Genomic DNA, 18,826 nt, shown 5'->3' on the forward strand with positions numbered 1-18,826 from the left:
AGAGCGGCGCGGGCGGCGACCGGCCGGGACGCAGAAAGTAGTCCCGACCACGCCGGCCTCAGTGTCGGCCGACGTCGCCTCACGCTCTCCGCCGCCCGGGGAAAGAATCCCATTGGAATGCGCCTCGGGAAGACCTTTCCCCCTCAGCCTGCCGGAGCTCGCGAGGCCCACCTCGCGGGGGCTCTGCGGGGAGTCAGCGCGCGCGGCGGTCGCGGCTCCCGGGGTCGGGCCGCGGCGCGCTGAGGGGGGGGGGGGGGGTCGGGCGCGCAGGGAGACGGCGGCGGCCCCGCGGCGGATCCCTGCGCCGCAGCGAGAGGAAGAGGCTGAATGAGGCGCCGCGCGGGGGACGTGGGGCGCCGCGGGAGGAGGCGGCGGCATGGGGGCAGGCGCTGGCGTCGCGCGAGCCCGGGCCGGAGCGGCGCGCTAGAGCCCTGACGTGCGCCCTTTTCTTTCTTCTCCCGGCCGCGGAAAGCATGAGCGTGCAGACCCGCCGCTGCGGCGGCCGCCCCGGCTCCTCGCCCGCGCGTCCCCTGGCCGCCGGTCGCCGGTGAGGGCCGCGAGCGCGCGCGGTGGGGGGGAAGATGGGGGCCGTGCTGAGGAGCCTCCTGGCCTGCAGCTTCTGCGTGCTGCTGAGAGGTGAGGCGAGGCCGGGGAAAGTTGCCGGGGTCCGGGAAGGGGGAGGGGAGGCGGCGGGGACAGCGGCGGGGAGAGGCCTGGCGCTGGGGAGCCGCGCGAGGAAGGGGCCCGCGGTCGGGGGCCGCGCCCGGCCGCAGCGCACACCCCTGGCCGGCTCCGCGGCGCGGCCGGACAAAGCTGCGGGCCTTGGGGGAACCCCTGGCCCCCCGCGCTCCATCGGAATGACTGACTGTGCCCGGCTCCCCTGCACTCCGGGGCAGAAAGGGTCTTTTGTAGTTGGGCTTTCAGCACCATTGGTGTTGACCTCCCTCTCCCTCGAAGCCCTCACCTTTCCCGTGTCTCTTAGGTGAACTTTTTTTTTTCTTTCTTTAAACCCCACTATTTTTGTTTTGTTTTTCTCCCCTCTCTAGGCCTTGTTACAACTAATAATTGGCTTCCGTTTGGGATAGAATGGTCCTGGGTGAGAGCACAGTTGGAAATTGACTCTAGGGTTATAGGTCGCTCTTTTCAGCATTGGGGATCTTCTGAGCCCATAATAAAAACACAGACGTTGCCCTCGCAACCCCTGGTATTCAGGACTCGCCTCCTGTTTTCGGAGCGTGCAAGTGTACAGTTGGCACCAAGTAGGGAAGTCATCCTTGTGTGGCGAGGAGCCTATCCTGGGAACTAAATTATCATTTGCTGGGCACCCCTGGGAACTGCTTGGCACTTTAGTAAATAACAGAGAATGTCCTGGGTAATTTGCTATGGGAATCGCTTAAATGTAGTGGCTCTGTGGTGTGTGGGATTGGACTGCGAAGCTGAGGCATACGTCCTGACTTTCTGTTGTGTGACAGTGTGCAAAGGAAACCTTGTTAACCGGCCTTCATCAGTTGACGAGAGATGGCGGGTGCTGCTGTTGAGTGTGTTACCTGTGCAAGAATTGAGGTGCTGGTTGATGCCGCCGTATCTTGTCGTTCGCTTTTGTTAACTTCACTTGTGCCAAGTTAATGGGACCTCTCTGGGAGTCTTAGTTATTATTTTGACAAGCTAAACGTCTGAGTCCTTCAGAAGTATGGAAGTTTTCGAAGTAGGATAGTAACTAACAATCAATCTTATGATCTAAATGGGGACAGCCATATCATCTATGTATGTGTGTATTTGAATAACAGTAGTTGTCTTAAAAAACCCATTTTCTAAAAATAAGCATATCCAGAATTGTCTAGTCCTACTTGTAAACACCAGAAAGATAATTACTGTTTAATTTCCATGGCAGAGGACTCAATATTACTAGATACCGAAGAGATTTAGTAAGAGCGTGTTTATTTTGTTACAGTAAACTATGTTGAGAGGAGATTTTTCGATAGCTGGAGAAGATTATAATTGACATGTGAATATGATTGACAGGTTCATAAGAGTTAAAATGTGGAACCAGTGGATTGATTTAGAGTTGGGAAATTCTGAGTCTGTAACTTCGGGTGGCTTTAGCCTCTGAAGGTCTAGCTGTAGTCCTTAGAGGGGGCGTAGGGCTGTTCTTTTATTTTGATAACAAGTTTGAACCTAGAGTTGAGTAGATTCATGCCTTGGGTTTAGAGAGGTGAAGCATGATATTGTGTAACAAGATCAAGAGGTAACTGTCCAAAGTGGAGCTTTAGTTTAAATGTAATATAATAATGGTAAGGAGGTCTTTTTTTATTTCTGTTTAGCATTATTTAATTGTGAGCATATATCATTTGAACTGAAACTGTCTTTTTGGTGTAAAAGATTCCTAATTTAAAGTTCCTTCACTTCTTGATACTGTTAGCCTCTGCTGTCAGTGTCAGTTACCTTTGGTTTCCCAGGAGCAAAGTGAGATTTAATTCCTTGTAGTTCCCAGAAGAGGTGGTGCTTTAACATTGGGTTTGTGATGATGTGTGACTTTGGGACTTGGTCCCTTATAGCCTTGTTTACTTACTAGCAGTCGAAAGTCATTTGATATTGCCATCACTAGGCTGCATCCCTGTCCCCATTATCAAGTGAAAAGGTATATTGGGAAAAATTGAAATTTGAGGTTTTTTTTAACACCAGAGTCTTGAGTTTAAAGCTAGCTCTTCATTGTTCCTGCTTCTGGTTCTCTCTTGTCTCAGCTTATCTATAAAACATTGGTAATGATACCTATCTGGCCGATTTGCAAGGTTATTAGGTGTGTTTAATGAAGTTACATATAAAGTGCTTTCCAAATATTAATTAAAAAATGTTTCAAAGACAGGATCTTTCTATGCTGCCCAGGCTGACCTCCAAATGCAACTCAACTATTCTACTTTGCCAGCCTCCTGAGTGCTTTGGTGCTTACCACATAAGGCTATACATATTGTTATTGTTACGTGTGTGAAACATTGTTATCATTTATGGATGTGTTCTCAATTGTTGGTGATTAAAGATTTAATTTGTTTAAGATTCAAGAGTGTTTCAAGTAGATGGTATTGGGGTCATTTGTAAGGAGTTGGGGCCTGCCTGCTCTTTAATGTAGAGCAGGGCTCTCCTCCATTCCCTGGCCAGAGTTCCTGTATCTCAGTTCCTCACGACAGCTGGAGTAAGGCAGACAGGGCTTTGCTCTTTCAGACCCCACAGCTTAGGTTAGGTCAACCAGGTACCAAAAGAAAAAACATTATCTCTGATTTTCTAGATGAAATATTTTTGGAAAGAGCCACCATTTTATAAAAGATTAATTTTTTAATTTTTAAAAATTATGTGTGTTTGTTTATAATAAATGTAGAGGCAGAAGGATGGATTCTCTGGAGCTGGAGTTACAGATGGTTGTGAGCCACTTAATGTGGATGCTGGGAATTGAACTCAGGTCCTCTAGAAGACAGTGTGCAGAATTACAGCTGCAAGAATTACAGTATTTGAAGGCAAGCATAGAAGCAGATGCCTGTAACGCCAGCACTTAGGAGCTAGAGACAGGAGGCAGGGCTAGCCTAGACAACATAGTAAGTTTGAAGCCAGTCTGGGGGAAAAGAAAAGAAAAGAAAAGAAAAGAAAAAAAAAGAAAAGAAAAGAAAGGAAACCTTTATCAATAACAGCAACCATCGCCTCCAAAACAAACAAACAAAAAAATCAAATTTTCAAATGACATCAAAATAGGTATTGTATCTTGGTTTTCTTTGAGGAGACTTTTAAAAATTCTTATTATTTTCTGTAAAAAAATATTTTTTTGAGAATTTTGTACATACATACAATATATTTTGGTAATATTCATTTCCCTATCCCTTCTTACTCTGGATTCTCCCAGATCTGCCTCCACCCTTTCCGAACTTTGAGTTCTTTCTCTTTATAATAACCCACCAAGTCCAGTTTGTGCTGCCCATATCCTCAGGGGTTTGAAGCCATTTACCGTAGGAGCGGAGTAAATCTGTCAGGGGCCACACACAGAGAAAACTGACTCTTCTTCCCCCAGAAGTCATCATCTGTCCGTAGCTCCTCAGTGGGGTGCTCATGAGCCTCCCCCACCTCTGCTGGAATGCTGACATACTTGATCTTGAGTGGGTCTTACGCAGCCAAGCACAGCCGCTGTGAGTGCATGTGTGCAGTGCTCCTGTCATGGCCGGAAGACATTATTTTGCTCTGATCCTGCATGACTTTTGACTCTTAAAGTCTCTTAGTCTCTTTTGAGATAGTTTCTGAGCCTTGTGAGGAGGGGAGTCTAATGTAGACGTCCTATTTGTGGCTGGACTTGTTAATATTACAATTCTCTGCTGCCTGTCTTCTTGCCCCAGCCCACTTTTTTGTAGAGATGTGAATGGTATCAGAAGAAACCAAAATGTTTACAACTAATATTTCTAGAAAAGTGGATTTTCCTTTAAATCAGGTATTACAGAGTTCTGAGGCAGTCAGATGAGTTTTTGCATGGAAATCGGGATAGCTTATTTTTCTAGGTTTGGTCACTTAGTCTCCTTGTACCTTATTGTCTTTATCAAGCCAAGGGTCAATTTTGGAGATTTCTGCCTTATTTATGGGCTTTGGGAAGTCTCAAAGGTGAAAGGGTCAGTTGTAACTTTCTTTGCACAGTAGCTATCAAACATGACAGTGATATAGTTCTTGTTTTGTTTTTCCATTTTGAGGCAGGTCTGCTTACAGAGTTGAAGTTGGCATCAGGTTCTTCTGCCTCTGCCTGGTGCTAGAGTCATCTTCCTCAGTTGCTCTCCTCAGTTTTTGAACACTAGGTCTGGGGTTTACTGATTGGCTAGACTGACTGATCTTAGATCCTTCCCTACCTCCCAATCCTGAGATTCTGGATGTTTCTGGGTGGCTTTTTACATGGGTTCTGGAGATATGAACTCAGAGCCTCATGTTTGCTTAGCAAGCACTTTACCCAGTCAGCCATCTTTTTAAAATGGATTGTTTAGGAAACTTTTGCTGTGAGAACCACACTGGAGACAATTGGGTGAACTTGTGGGTGTTAGGCTGACCCAGGTGAGTTGGTAAATGGTGGTGAGGATTTGGTTTTGTTTGGTGCTGAGCTTGTCACCCCAGCTTCCTTGTCCTAGATTTGCTCACCTGCCTAGAAAATAATCAGTAAAACCTGAGAGTTTCCGTTCAGTGTTACCAGAAGTGTTGCCAGTGTTTCCCATTGGTCAGTTTTTAGCTAAGGAATGTTTCCTTAGCTTTAATTGAGGCGTTCACAGTTGTTAAGCTGACCTGTGTCCTTCACCACACTTTGACCGTCCAAAAGGACTTTTCTCTTTCTCAGTATGAAGGTGACTCAATAAAGAGATAGACATTGATGGAAGTTATTCTGTGAGAACAAAATTTGTCTGAATAATTTATATGTATTGGAAAAACGAGTAATAGAAATGTAGTATAACTACTTTGGGAAATTTGGGTTTCACTGTGGGAATTTTAGTGAGAGTTTATGTTGAGATGGTTCTAGAGGTACAGTCTCACTGTAGCTCAGGTTGACCTTAAACTTGCTGCACTTGTCCTGCTTCAGCCTCCCCAGACCTGAGAGAACAGGTCACATGCACCTTTCTTCTTACCTTCTGTTTTTGTGTGCATATGTGTGCAGGGCCACAGATGTGTGCAGGTGTGTGTGTTCTTGTGTATGCAGTTCCTTAGAAACTTACATTTTCCATATTTTGAGGTAGAGTTTTTACATTGGTCTGGCAAGTGAGTCCCAGTGATTTTGTTTATCCCTGCCTCTGTTTCTAGGATTACAGTCAAACCACTTCTTGCCTTTTTAAAAAAAGATTTATTTATTTATTTATTTATTTATTTATTTATTTATTTAATGTATATGAGGACACTGTGTCTTCAAACACGTCAGAAGAGGGCATTGGATCCCATTACAGATGGTTGTGAGCCATTATGTAGTTGCTGGGAATTGAACTCAGGACAATCAGTCAGTGCTCTTAACCACTGAGCCATCTCTCTAACCCTTGAGGAAGGTTTCTCCTCTTCTTCAGCATCCTCTCCTCCCCTTTTAAATATGGATTCTAGAGATTAAACCTCAGGTCTTCTTGCTTCAAAAACATTTTAAGAATAATACTTTATGGACTAACCCACTCCCCTAGCCCTCTTTTACTTTCACTAACATAACACGAGCTAGGTGATGATGACTATTAACGAACTAGAAAATAGTGAACTCAAACAATTGATTGTGATACTTTCCCCCTTATTAAAATAGTTAAGCACAGGTAATACAGTTTTATCAGAATAATGAAAAGTATCCAGTTGGTAGATTCCTTTCTGAAGACCGAGTAGATGTGATTTATCCTAAGTTCTTTAGTGTTTTTAGCCTTAACATAAGTGTTCCTATGTCTTCTGTAAAATATATTTTGTTTTAATGACTAGAGCACTGTTTTGTAGGAATAACTTTGAAATGTCAAATACATGAAGTAACAATTTGCCCTTGAAATGATTTATTTTGCTGGGTAGGGCAGTACATGCCTGTAGTCCTAGTTAGTTGGAGGTTAAGACACTGCAGCTTGGAGGCCAGCCTGAGACCCTGGCTCAAAAGAAAAAAAAAAGGTACAGAGAAAACAGTGTTGTTCGTTATTAACAGCGATATACTTGTGCTGTTTGTGGCCGTGACTGTACTCAGTAAAAGTTCAGGCTGTTCAGATGTGTGGTTACAAAACAAGGAAAGTGCTTGGGTTCTCCTAGTTGAGTGATTGGCACTTTGATGCTGTGGGGCTTTTCTCAGTTAGACCATCTTTGTGTGAGTGCTTTGACCATTTGGAACTAATTTCAGGAGACTGGAGGTACAAGGTGACATTGAAGTATGTAAGTGACTGCCACCAAGCATAATGTTCCTGATCAGATTCTCAGTGTGAAACAAAAATGCAAAGGTAGCCACGATCAGAAATTGCCACCCCCTCCTCCCCCAGAAAACAGTCATTCAAATAATAAAAAGTTCTACCACATCAAATGTTTGACTAGGAAGTATTTTCTGCATTGGCCTTGGCTACTTTTTTCACTGTGAGACCTAAGTCACACTGTGCAGATTATTAGAGTTAGAGTCTTCATTATTTATGGCCAGCTTTATTAGAAAGTGAATTTTAAGAATCTGTATCTTCCTTTTAATCCCAGCACTGGGGAGGGAGCCAGAGGCAGGCAGATCTCTCAGTTTTAGTTTCTATGCAGTGAGTTCCAGGGCAACCAGGGCTACACAGAGAGACTCTGTCTCAAAAAACCAAAGAAACCAAGCAACCAGCCAGCCAACCAACCAAAAAAACAAAAACAAAAAAACCATAAAAGATTCCCCTCCAAAAGAAAGTTGTATCTGTGCTTAGCAACACAGATTTCCCTTTTTCTTTCCTAAACGGCAGTGTAACATCTATTTTAAAAGCACTAATATTAGGTGGTATAAGTATTCTTGATGATTTAAAGGATTCAGGGAATTGTGTCCATGTTAAATATAAATACTAGGCATTTTATATGAAGTTACCATATCTACAGTTTTGGTGTGGGACTGGGTGTTAGGTGTTTGTGTAGGGAGTGAATGGAGGTGTTCAGGAATTCATCGTATGTAGGTGTCTGTACTGTACTCACACATTAGGGATGGCACCCTGGGCCTACGCATAAAGTCAAGGACTGTCCATTGTACTACATTTCCAGTCTTTGCTTTTTTTTTTTTTTTTGGAGAGATCTCAAATCTGTGTTCTTCTTGCCTTTGCCTCCTCAGTGCTGGGTAATTCGTATGCACCATCATGCCTGGCTGTGATGAGTTTTTAAACCTATTTAAAAACGGTTATAATTTTAAACCCATTAAAAAGGCTATAATTCACATAAAAACCAAAATAAAACCAGAAAACTCCATTTAAAAGCATTTACTTAGCATAACAATCTCCAGTTTTAAGTGTCCACTTTTTTTTTTTTTAAATTCAGAGGGTTGTAAAACTATCACCACGGTAGTCTTATTTCAGAACATTTTTAGTACTCACCAACCATCTCTGTGCCCCTTAACTGTCACGTTGTATCTCTCTCTGCCCCAGCCTCTGGGACCCATGCATCTGCCTTGCGCCTTTGTAGATTTGCCCATTTTGAATGTTTCCTAGAAATGGAACATAGCATGTGGCCTTTTGTGTCTAGCTTCTTTCACTTTGCACAGTTTTAATAATGTTTATAGTATGACATGAATATATATCCAGTTCCTTTTATAGCTAAGTAATATTGCATTGTAGAGACATATGAAGTACTCTGAAGTGAATATGGGCTTGATTGTTGAAGTCTTTACATTAAGTTATTTTTAAAATCTGATTCTCGCTCCCACCTTTTTGAGAAAGGTCTTTACCCTGTAGTCTGTGTTGGCCAGGGACTTGGAATCTTGCTGACTCAGCCTCTTAAGTGCTGGGGCATGTGTCATACACATGACAGAAACCTCTTGAGGCTACTGAAAAGATTACAGAATATCATTTCTGTTGGGCTGTTGAGATTTACCTAGATACTTATTAGCATTTCTTGCTTCTCTCTTTTGACTTATAAACAGCCCTGTCTTACTTAGTTAAGCCATATTGTGTGTATGTGTATTTTGTGTGTGTGTGAGAAAGTGTGTGTGCGTGTGTGTGAGAGAGAGAGAGAGGGAGGGAGGGAGGGAGGGAGGGAGGGAGAGAGAGAGAGAGAGAGAGAGAGAGAGATGCAGTGTAGAGGCCAGAGGTTGATGTTGGGTGTTTTCTTCAGTTGTTCCTCACCTTACGCATTGAGGCAGTCTTTCAATTAACTTGGATCTTACAGATTTGGCCAGACTTGCTGCCCAGAGCTCCAAGGACTGCTGGTCTCGGCGCTCGCTCTCTCTCTCCCCCCCCCCCCCTCCTGAATTTTGTGTCTTGTGCTTGCCATCCTCCTAGCTCTTACTTAGTTAAGCCATTTGATATTCACATCTACTGAGTTCACTCATATTTAGAAGAAGATAGAAGAGCCTGGAAATTCTGTGTGAAATTCATTTCACACATTAGAAAGATGTCCTGTCCAGCAGGGCATTAAGCAGGGGTCTGGGGAGATCACCTGAAAGAGAAAGTGGGGGACAGGCTGATCAGATTGCAATTTTTACTTTTTCACACAACGGTTATATACACAAAAAAGGCAAGATGTGGGAAAGGGGATGATGCAGGAGTGTGGGTGTTCAGGGGGAGTACAGACATCTTCCAGAACAGAGTATCAGCTGGATGAAAGTTCAGGGGACATGCCACTATGACTCTATGATTCACTTGTCTTTATCTAAGTTGGTACTATCCACCAAGGCTACCTATCTACAAGGTCTATAACTATTAGTTCTTATCCAGGCTGGTAAATTTCCACCAAAGCTGCCTGTTTACAATATCTTATAGCTATCTGTTTCAGTGTTTTTATACAGAGACCAAGACTTTGTGTTAGCAGGCATGTATGTCAGGCCTATTGCTGATTTTAGGCCTATGGCTGATTTTAGGCCTTCAGTGTATAAGCAGGGCAGCCCCTGACAGAAAGGTGGGCGGGTAACATCAGGCTGGATTGCTAGTTCTGTGGACAGAAATTTCCATTTTCAGTGCTTCCTGTAGGTATCAATTTTACCTTTTTACCCAAGTCTTTTAGTAAAGACAGGGTCTCACCATGAGCCTAGGTTGGTTTGTAATTCATAATCCTCCCATTTCATCTGGGATTATATGAGTATACCATCATGTTTATTGTTATGGCTACAGGGTCTTGGTACATTGCCCAGGCTGACCTTGAACTTATGGGGTCAAGTGAATTTTCTTCATCCTTTTAAGTAGCTGGGATTACAGGCAATGTCACCACACCCATCTAATCACTTTTGATAGATTTGATAGATTTTGGGGTTTGTAAGTGGATGGTTTGTTATAGGATTGCAGATGAAAACAGGTACATACGTACTTGGGTAACTAAGAGAGTCATTCAGCAGAAATGCTTTCCTTAGGATCTCCACCTGTCTCAACACCAACTGCAAAAACACTTCATTTTAGGGAAGGGCCAGAAAGCAAGCAGGAACTCTGTGGGAGTTGGGCCAAGTGGAGAGGGGTAAGCAGACTGCATGTTCAAAACTGCTTAACTGGAAAATTATGTTTTTGTCTGGTCAGCTGATACTTGGAATTGAGGAAGAAAGTTGTACATCTGCTTGCTAAGCTTAGGGTGAGCCAGAGTTTAAGGGCTTGTTGGAGGAGCGAAGTCTGTGAAGTTTGGTCAAGCCTAGTCAGTGGGAACTGTGATGAGCACTTGTCAGAAACTCTGTTGTTTAGAACAAACCCTGTCTCCTATGAAGATAGAACAAGAGGTTGTGAAGCTAGTTACATTAGATTTGGCCTGATTACTCTCTTGGGTGTGACAAGAATAGATTTTCCACACATCTAATGGGTCATTCAATGACTTTGGTCAGAATTTTTAAGACTGTCAGATTTTTTAAAAGGCTCTTGAGGCTAGGGACGTCAGGGAAGAACTCAACATTAGGTTTCAACTCTAGTACCTATAAGATTTAGGTTAAGTCCTATATTTCAGATGTTCCCCAAATACTCTGGGATTTTGGGACCTTCCAGGAAGTGGCCATCCTTAATGTACTCATGAAGCTGGGAACTCTGTGAGCTAGATAGTAAGGCAAGTTTCCAGGAAAGCTCTGAACATAGCCTTTAAATTCAACTGGACTGGCACTCCTTAAAAATGTCTGTTCCATGAGATTAAAGCAGCACTTTCAAAATGACACCTGTGGTTCTTCCAGTTTGGAGGTAGACTGAACCTAGGCAAACGGCTATATTCAGGGGCAGTTTGAGGAGGTAGGCCAAGAGAAAAGGTAATTTAAATGACAAAAGATTAGACTGTTAAGTGTAATAGGTAGAGAATTTAAGGGAAGAAGAGAGAAGGATTACTTCACCCAGGAAGTAGGGCATTAAAGCATCAGTAATATTGTAAACAAAACCCACAATCATCCTTTAACAGTTCATTCAGCTCTGTGTAATTAATTCTTGTTCTGCTGGGTCTCTGTGTGTTTGTTTCATGAACCCATCTGTTTATCTACCCAGCTGTTTGGAAATCCTGACTCAATCTTCTGGTATGATCTCAAAGTGATGTCCTCAGATACCCGTACACAAAGGTCACCTGGCACACAGTGACCTTTTTCAGTGTCAACTGTTTTTTTAATTGAAGGTGAATAATTGCTAATTTGCAAGTGTGTCACAGGAAGCATCAGGGTAGTTGACATAGTAAATCACGGTATGGCTAACCCCATTACCCATAATTTTAAAAGTGGAAAAAAAAAAGTCTGAATGGTTGCTACAAAAACAATGCAGTTGCAAGATGTGTGGTGGTTTTGAGATATGCCCACCAAATTGGGTCAATCAAAAAAGTTTTAAGATGTCTGTAAGCAGACTGATTAACTTTAAAAGAGGTGTGGCTAGTACATCTGATAAGTGAATTTAGATGAATTTAGATGAACCTTTTCAAAGAAAAAAAATCTAAAGATATATAACAAGCATCAGATATAGTGTTCTCAAAACAGCAAGCAAACATAAAGTACATCAAGAATAAAAAATACTTGGTAGGTCTGGAATAGACATTTCATGTCCGTACAGTAAAATTCTTAAGTTAATGACATGTGTTCTCAACTAAGAACCCTGGTCTACCTAGAAGTTACTGCATTCAAATTAAAGTAATTAACTGTGACCAAGTTAACATTGAACCAAAGGTATAATTGGGATGGACTGCCCTGCACTGTATGTAGTCCTGACACCAGGCAAAGCTGACCAGAACTCTGATAACAGAAACAAATAGTTAATTTCTAGTAATTTCCTACTTTTGTGCATCTTTTGAAATAATTCAGATTAATGATCTCTTTCTTATACTCCTATAACCTAGGGAGGATAAGCCTTCATTTGCCAATACTTACCAATAGAATTCTGGTGTTTGATCAGATAAGCATTATTATTGTTAACTTTGGACTTTTACATGTTTTTAAGATAAGCTCTGTGATATGTCACGGTCCTCTGAGAATCTTAAAGGCATTATGTTAGATACACTTTAGGATTTAGTTTTGAAAGAGCAGAGTGATACTTGCTTTTAATCACACTGAATGTGATTTTAAATAGGTAGGATCATAGATCACACAGTGGATAATACAATGGTTAGAAAAAAATCCTGGTTCTGAAATGAGGTTTTTCTTTTAAACAGTCCAACAAATAGAGTCAGCATTGAACATGGAGACTACTGATAAGATAGAGAACATATCCTGTCCACAGGGATTGTTATAGTTATTAAGGAGGCAAAGGCCTTTTAAATCCTCTTTAATCTCATACCTATGAATTAAGAATATTTTGAAATTTTAACAGAGAACACCAAAATCTTATTTTTCAAAAGGATTCCAGAGAAATTCTTATATAAACTCCTTGGATTCCAGCCAATTTTGACTTGGACAAAATTCCTTTGTCATGATTAAATTAAAAACTTTTTAGCCATTTAGATTTTGTCCTATATTTTCCTCTTACTTATTTTGGAACATTTGCCTTTAGCACAAAACTGTTGTCTTTTCCCTTCCCAAAAACATCGCTTGCATATCTTACATACAGAGTTGTTCTGTGTGTCAGTATTTTGAATAGCTTCATTTGCATATAAAATTATAACTCATGTAATTGCAGCAACTGATGTTTTAAGACAAAGTTACTTGGGGCTTAATTATGAAACTTGTACGTCAGCATTTCATAGTAGACTAATAATACTTAAGAATACACTTCTTTTATGTTTCATAGCCAGATGTTTCCTGACAATACAACTTTTCTTTTCTCTCTCTTATAATTTTTATTATTATTACTTTTTTTTTTATGGTGCTGAGATTCAAACTTGGGGCCTTACACATACTACCACTGAGCTGTATTCCCAGCCCAGTACAACTTTTTAATGTGACAAAGTAAGTGCTCTTAAATAAGCTCATATATTTAGCTCTTCTACCATAAAAATAAGATGCAAGAAACTATATAAGTAGAAAACATGTTTCAGTGTTACAGTTTAACTAAAATAATCTAGATAGGTAATAAACATCTATGAACTAGTAATGTAGCACAACTGAAGTTTTATTAGTACCAAAGATTTTGGAAACTGTCTTCACATTAGGTTAGTGTAGAGTGTGTGTGTGTCTGCGCATGCGCGTGTCTGTATGTATATGTTTGTATGTGTGCATGCATATGTGAGCACATATAATGTTGCACATCTGGAGGCCAGAGGTCAGTGCTAAATATCTTCCTCAGTTGTTCTACTCATATTTTTTCAGATAGGATTTCTCACTGAACCTGTAGGTCATCAATTCAGCTGTGCTGCCTTACTAGAGTTCCAGGGATCCCCCGTCCCCAGGCATTCACACACTTCTGTCTGCAGCACTGGAATTAAGTTGTACTGCTGTTCTCTGCATTTTATATGGGTTCTGGGGATGGGAACTCAGGTCTTCGCTTGTTATATAGCAAGCACGTCATCAACTGAGCTTTTTCCTAGCCTCACATTTGTTTATTACAATACGTAGTGCTCTTAAAATAGAGTTTGTTAGGTTAATCACGTCAGCTAAATGCAAATGCAGGTGTTATATTTGCTTATTTGGAACTAATTTATTAAAGTTTAGTAGGATATTATCCAAGCAAAATAAATTATGTTAGTATCATACAGAAATTTAGAAGACATAGAATACAGATACTAATTACCACTTGTAGCATTTTATTTTTTATCTTTTTCATGCTGAAAACTGAACCTGGGACCTTGTAGATGTTGATGAGTGCTTTGCAGAACCACATTCCTGTGTAAATTTTAGTAAACCAAAAATATTTAATTAGTCTCTCTTGCCAGATTACCCAAATTTACTTTAACTTACTTAGCTTTGTGTGTGTGTGTGTGTGTGTGTGTGTGTGTGTGTGTGTATGTAATCTAGATTTCCTCAGATTTGATTTGTATCCTAGGCTGGCCTAGAAGTCCCCCTGTTCTAGTTTCCTGAGTGTTAGGATTACAGATGGGAGCCTGTAATGACTGGCCTTAACTTGGATTCTTAAAACATTTGGGTTAGTTCCTATAAATACTTTTGAAGATACATTTTGGATATCTTAGGAATGTTTAATTTATAGAATTATGTTTAAGTCCGTCTAAACAGAGTTTCTTTAAGGAATTTTAAAATCTAGTTGTTAATACTATCCATAGGTAGGGAAATAGCTTACATAGGTACATGCATGGAAACATACAGACAGATATAAATAGAAAGTTCATATTTGAGATTGGAATGTTCAGCTCATTATAAAAGAGCTTATTCTAGCCCTTCCCTCTTTTATGCTGTCATCAAAATTGTCTTCTGTCTGTCAGAGAGACCGGGGAGGGGGAAGGAGTAGGGGAGAGGGGGAGGAGGGGAGAAGATATGAGGATATGTTCATCCACTACACTTGTGGGCACTATGACTATGTTGGTCTCCAGATTCAACTCAGTTCCTCAGCTTGGTTGCAAGTGTTTTAACCTACTGTACTATCTCCTTGGAGACACACACACACACACACACACACACACAGAGTGTTTTTGACTGCTAGACTAAGTTTCGGTTACTTGCTGAGTCGATCTAAAGCTTGAATGTGTAAGTAGACTAATTTTTGAGCAGAGGACTGAAGGAAGACCAGCTGTCGTGCTGGGTGTCTCCAGATCTCATTTGAGTGATTAAGAGCCTGTTTATAGCTTGGGCTTCTGGCTTCTGCCTGAATCCCCACTGGAGGATGGGCAGGTCAGATTTAGGCTGGCCTGTAGGATTTGGAAATTTGGAGATGGAGGGAAGATGTAGGTCATTGAGGAGCCTGGGGTATTGAAAGCAGGCACATGAAAAAATTTAAGGTGGATTTCTGAGTTTGAGGCCAGCCTGGTCTACAGAGTGAGTTCCAGGACAGCCAGGGCTACACAGAGAAACCCTGTCTCGAAAAACAAAACAAACAAACAAACAAAAAACAACAACAACAAAAAAGATTTAAGGGAGCCTGAGGGAAAGCTGAGAGAATGTGTGTGTGTGCGCGCGCGCGTGCGTGCGTGCGTGCGTGCGTGCGTGCGTGCGTGCGTGCGTGTGACGAGGTCATGCTTAGGCACAGAGCCTTCAGGGAACCAGTGAGGGAAGATTTTAGGTTTTTAGGGACATTGAAGTTCTTCTCAATTTGTCTTTAGTAGAAATTGCCGTTTGGGAGGAATTGAGCTAGTTAAGAAGACCCTGGAAACTTGTGTTAGTGACAGAGGCTACTTTAGTTCTCATAGCCTGAGGAACTGTTTGCTTGAAACATCTCAAGTAATTCCTTACGCTACTACAGCAGACAGGTCTGGAGAACTAGTTTAAGAGTTTATCTCGGGCCTGGGGGGTTGGCTCAGTGAGTAAGAGCACTTCTTGCTCTTGTAGAGGACCCAGGTACAATTCCCAGCAACCAGATAGCAGCTCATACCTGCCTGTAAGTACAGTTCCAGTTCCAGTTCCAGGGGTCTGATGCCCTCTTCTGACCTCCATGGGCACTAGGGACATGTATGGCATATGGTTATACACATATAAGGCAGACACCTTAATATACATTAAATAAGAGTTGATCACAGGAACACAGTTTAGCTGCCATTTTTGAACTGGAAAGACATTGATGTAATTCCCAAAGCACTGTCTTTGAGGTAAGGTTACCACATGCCCATAGATGAAGTAGGAGAACACTTTGAAAAGACTTCAACACGGGGTATGCTTTGACAGCAGGCTCTTTAGGAACCTTACAAACCATACAGAAAGACTTTCACAGGTAGTGGTGAATGTGTTTTTGCTGGGGAGGTGATAGGTTAGTTGGTGATAGGCCAGTTTAGCAAGTGACTTTTGATGTGGTCTGTTGGTTTCTGAATGATGGTTAAATGCGAATGTTCAGAGGCTAGAGTTGTTCTCAGTCATAAACCCTTACCCTGAATGTATACAGGCCCCAGTTCAATCTTCAGAATAGCAAACAATTGTGAAGAAAGAGAGAAGAGTAGAAGAGGAAAGGAAATAGGGAGGTAGGAAGGAGAGGAAACTGTTCTACATCTGCTTAAGCTGAGGGTGTTTAAGCCAGAGTTTAAGGGATGATAGAAGTTTGACTACATTTTAATCAAACCCAGACCATGAGTAGCTTCATGGGCATTTGTGAGCTCTTAGTTGGAACTTAAAGTTCTTTTGTAAATGCATTTGTTTTTCTGGGCTGGAGATGGGTCCTAGGACCTTCCCCATACATGCGGTGTAAGCACTCTACCATGGAGCCTACTACTCTGCAAGGTGAATTTCTTCCTTTCCTCCCCTCCCAGTCTCTCCTGTTCCCTCTCCTCCCGTGCCTTCCCTTCCTCTCTACTTTCTTTTAAGCATTTATTTATTGTGTGTGTTTACCTGTGGAATTCAGAGGACTCCTTGGAGGAGCCAATTTCTGCTGTGGGGTTCTGGGGATTGAACTCTGGTCATCAGGCTTGTTGGCAGCATCCTTACCTGCTGAGCCATCTTTGCCAGTCCCTAAATTAGGTTTACAATAGGCTCTGAAAGATGGAAAATTACTTTTTTTGGCATGGTTGGGGATTTAGCCAGTGCTTTGTAAGTGCTCCATAAGTGCTCTGTGACTTAACTATATTCTCAATCCTGGAAGATTGCTTTTAAATATTAGTTTAGTAAAAATATTTGCCATATTGCTGTGAGCAGTGGATTCAACTAGCCACCTGGAATAAATTAGTTCTAAGGCATATAGCTCTTAATTCCAAAGGAACTGACATCCTACTTGAAGTACAAAATATACTTAAAAAAAAAAAAAAGCTAGTATCAAAATTGAGTATAGAAGCTGGGCAGTGGTGGCGTATGCCTTTAATCCCAGCACTTGGGAGGTAGAGGCAGGTGGATTTCTGAGTTCGAGGCCAGCCTGGTCTACAGAGTGAGTTCCAGGACAGCCAGGGCTATACAGAGAAACCCTGTCTTGAAAAACCAAAAAAAAAAAAAAAGAAAAAATTGAGTATGGAGCTGGTAGGATGTCTTATTGAGCAAAGGTGCATGAGGACCTGCATTTCATCTCTAGAACCCGTGTGGTGGAAAGACCTGACTTCTGAAACATGTCCTATGGCCTTAAAATGTACATCATGTACACACAATGTACCTATAAATAAAGCTGGGTATGCTGGCATGCATCTTTATCCAAGCACTCTTCCCCCGCCTCACCCCCCCCAAAAAACCCCTCATTTAAACAAGCAAACAAAGGCTTTTATGAAGTAAGTGATAAAAGACTATAGAGGTTCAAAGATGAAGTGTCAAAAGCCATCTAGGAAAGGCAAAGGCAAGCAAGTGATACGGCCCACGGCTCTGCATGACTGCGATGGGTGAGCTCTGAGAATGCTGGGTTCTCAGAGACTTCATCCCAGGACTGCTTCTTGCTGCTGATATGTCTTTCCTGTCACTATTACATAGCCTAATGATCCTGGGCATCAGCCTACACTATTGGGTAGATTTCCTTTAGAATCAATATGACGATGTACTCGCATGTAGTAATGCTGTGTAGACGAATTAGTGATTTCATTATTCCTGATAGTGATTTTATAGAACTCCTAAGTTGAATTTCAAACATCCTATAGACTGAAAGCTCCAGTGAACCTTCATGTTTCATTGAACTAATTGCACTAGGAAAAGAAAGCAGGCTTGGAACAAATTTATGATCAAGGAAAACATTCCTTCTAGGTTAGGAACAAGGCCACTATTTGCTAACTAAAGGTCATAAACTGGGAATGGCAATTTATTATAGGTACAAAGACAGAAAAATAAATGATGGAGTAGTCTATCTATACAAGACTTCAAAATAATAAGACACAAGGCAGATGATTTGCCTCTTGACAAAACCATGCTAACTTATGACATAAAAAATCATTGCTTTAAACTTATAATGAACTTTTGGAGCTAGTAGCAGGTATATCTAGTCTAATACTAGTCTTAATGGAAATACATATATAAACAATTCTGCTGTAATTCCTTAGGATCTATGACACGAACTATTGCCTATCAACTGTTGGAATGTAAAAATGCTTAGAAAACTGTGATCAATTATCCCGAGAAAGTTTAAAAACTAAGAACCTCTATAAAATGATGGTGTAGCTTTCTTCATCTTCATCCAGTACGTGTGTCTCTTGTGTATGTCTGAAGTTTTCTCTTTTTTTTCTTTCTTTCTGGTTCACTCAGAGTTAAGGAACTCTGAACCTCTTGCTTGACCAACGAGGGGCCCTTGAGCCAGAGAGAAAAGAGCCTTAGTAACTAGCTTCTTTTCTTAATCTCCTGCTGCTGTCAGCAGGAATTTATTGCCAGAAGCCAGTGGAGGCTTTTGGCCATAGAATAGCAGAATTAAAGAAAGCAGAAAATTTACCAAATTTACCAAACTTTTGTCCTCTGCAATCGCTGACACCACCTATTGCTACCTGCCTCAGTGTACCCTGAATGCCGGGCTGGTCACCCACAATGAAAGATGTAGATAAGATGTAACTCTAGCCTTGAAGGACTTAGATTTGCTCACTGGGAGAGAAGTATGGAGAGAGAAAGAAAGTGAGTACACTGGTGATGACATGTGCTGTGATATGTTCCCAGTCTATATGTTAAATCTATTTTTATGTCCTGAGATTATAAAGATGAATTTGGAGTTCCAGGAGGAAGTTACATAGTGGAAGGCTAAGGTTTTGAGACTTTATGTCTTACATAAAGGGAATGAGGGAGCATTTGAGTTGGGTGAAGTACAAATGTGTGTGTGTG

General features: G+C 41.6%; 1 protein-coding gene across 1 annotated transcript in view; it reads left to right on the forward strand.

The window, feature by feature from the left end:
* Window positions 1-529: 529 nt before the first annotated feature.
* The window catches only part of Lrp6 (LDL receptor related protein 6), a 122,353-nt gene continuing 104,056 nt past the window's right edge, over window positions 530-18,826 (forward strand). The window contains exon 1 of the mRNA XM_028780901.1: window positions 530-636. Within this exon, the coding sequence (XP_028636734.1) occupies window positions 582-636 (55 nt within the window). The 5' untranslated portion in view covers window positions 530-581. The remainder of the gene's footprint in view (window positions 637-18,826) is intronic.

Source organism: Grammomys surdaster, unplaced genomic scaffold, assembly GCF_004785775.1.
Source record: "Grammomys surdaster isolate TR1022 unplaced genomic scaffold, NIH_TR_1.0 373, whole genome shotgun sequence".
NCBI lineage: Eukaryota > Metazoa > Chordata > Mammalia > Rodentia > Muridae > Grammomys > Grammomys surdaster.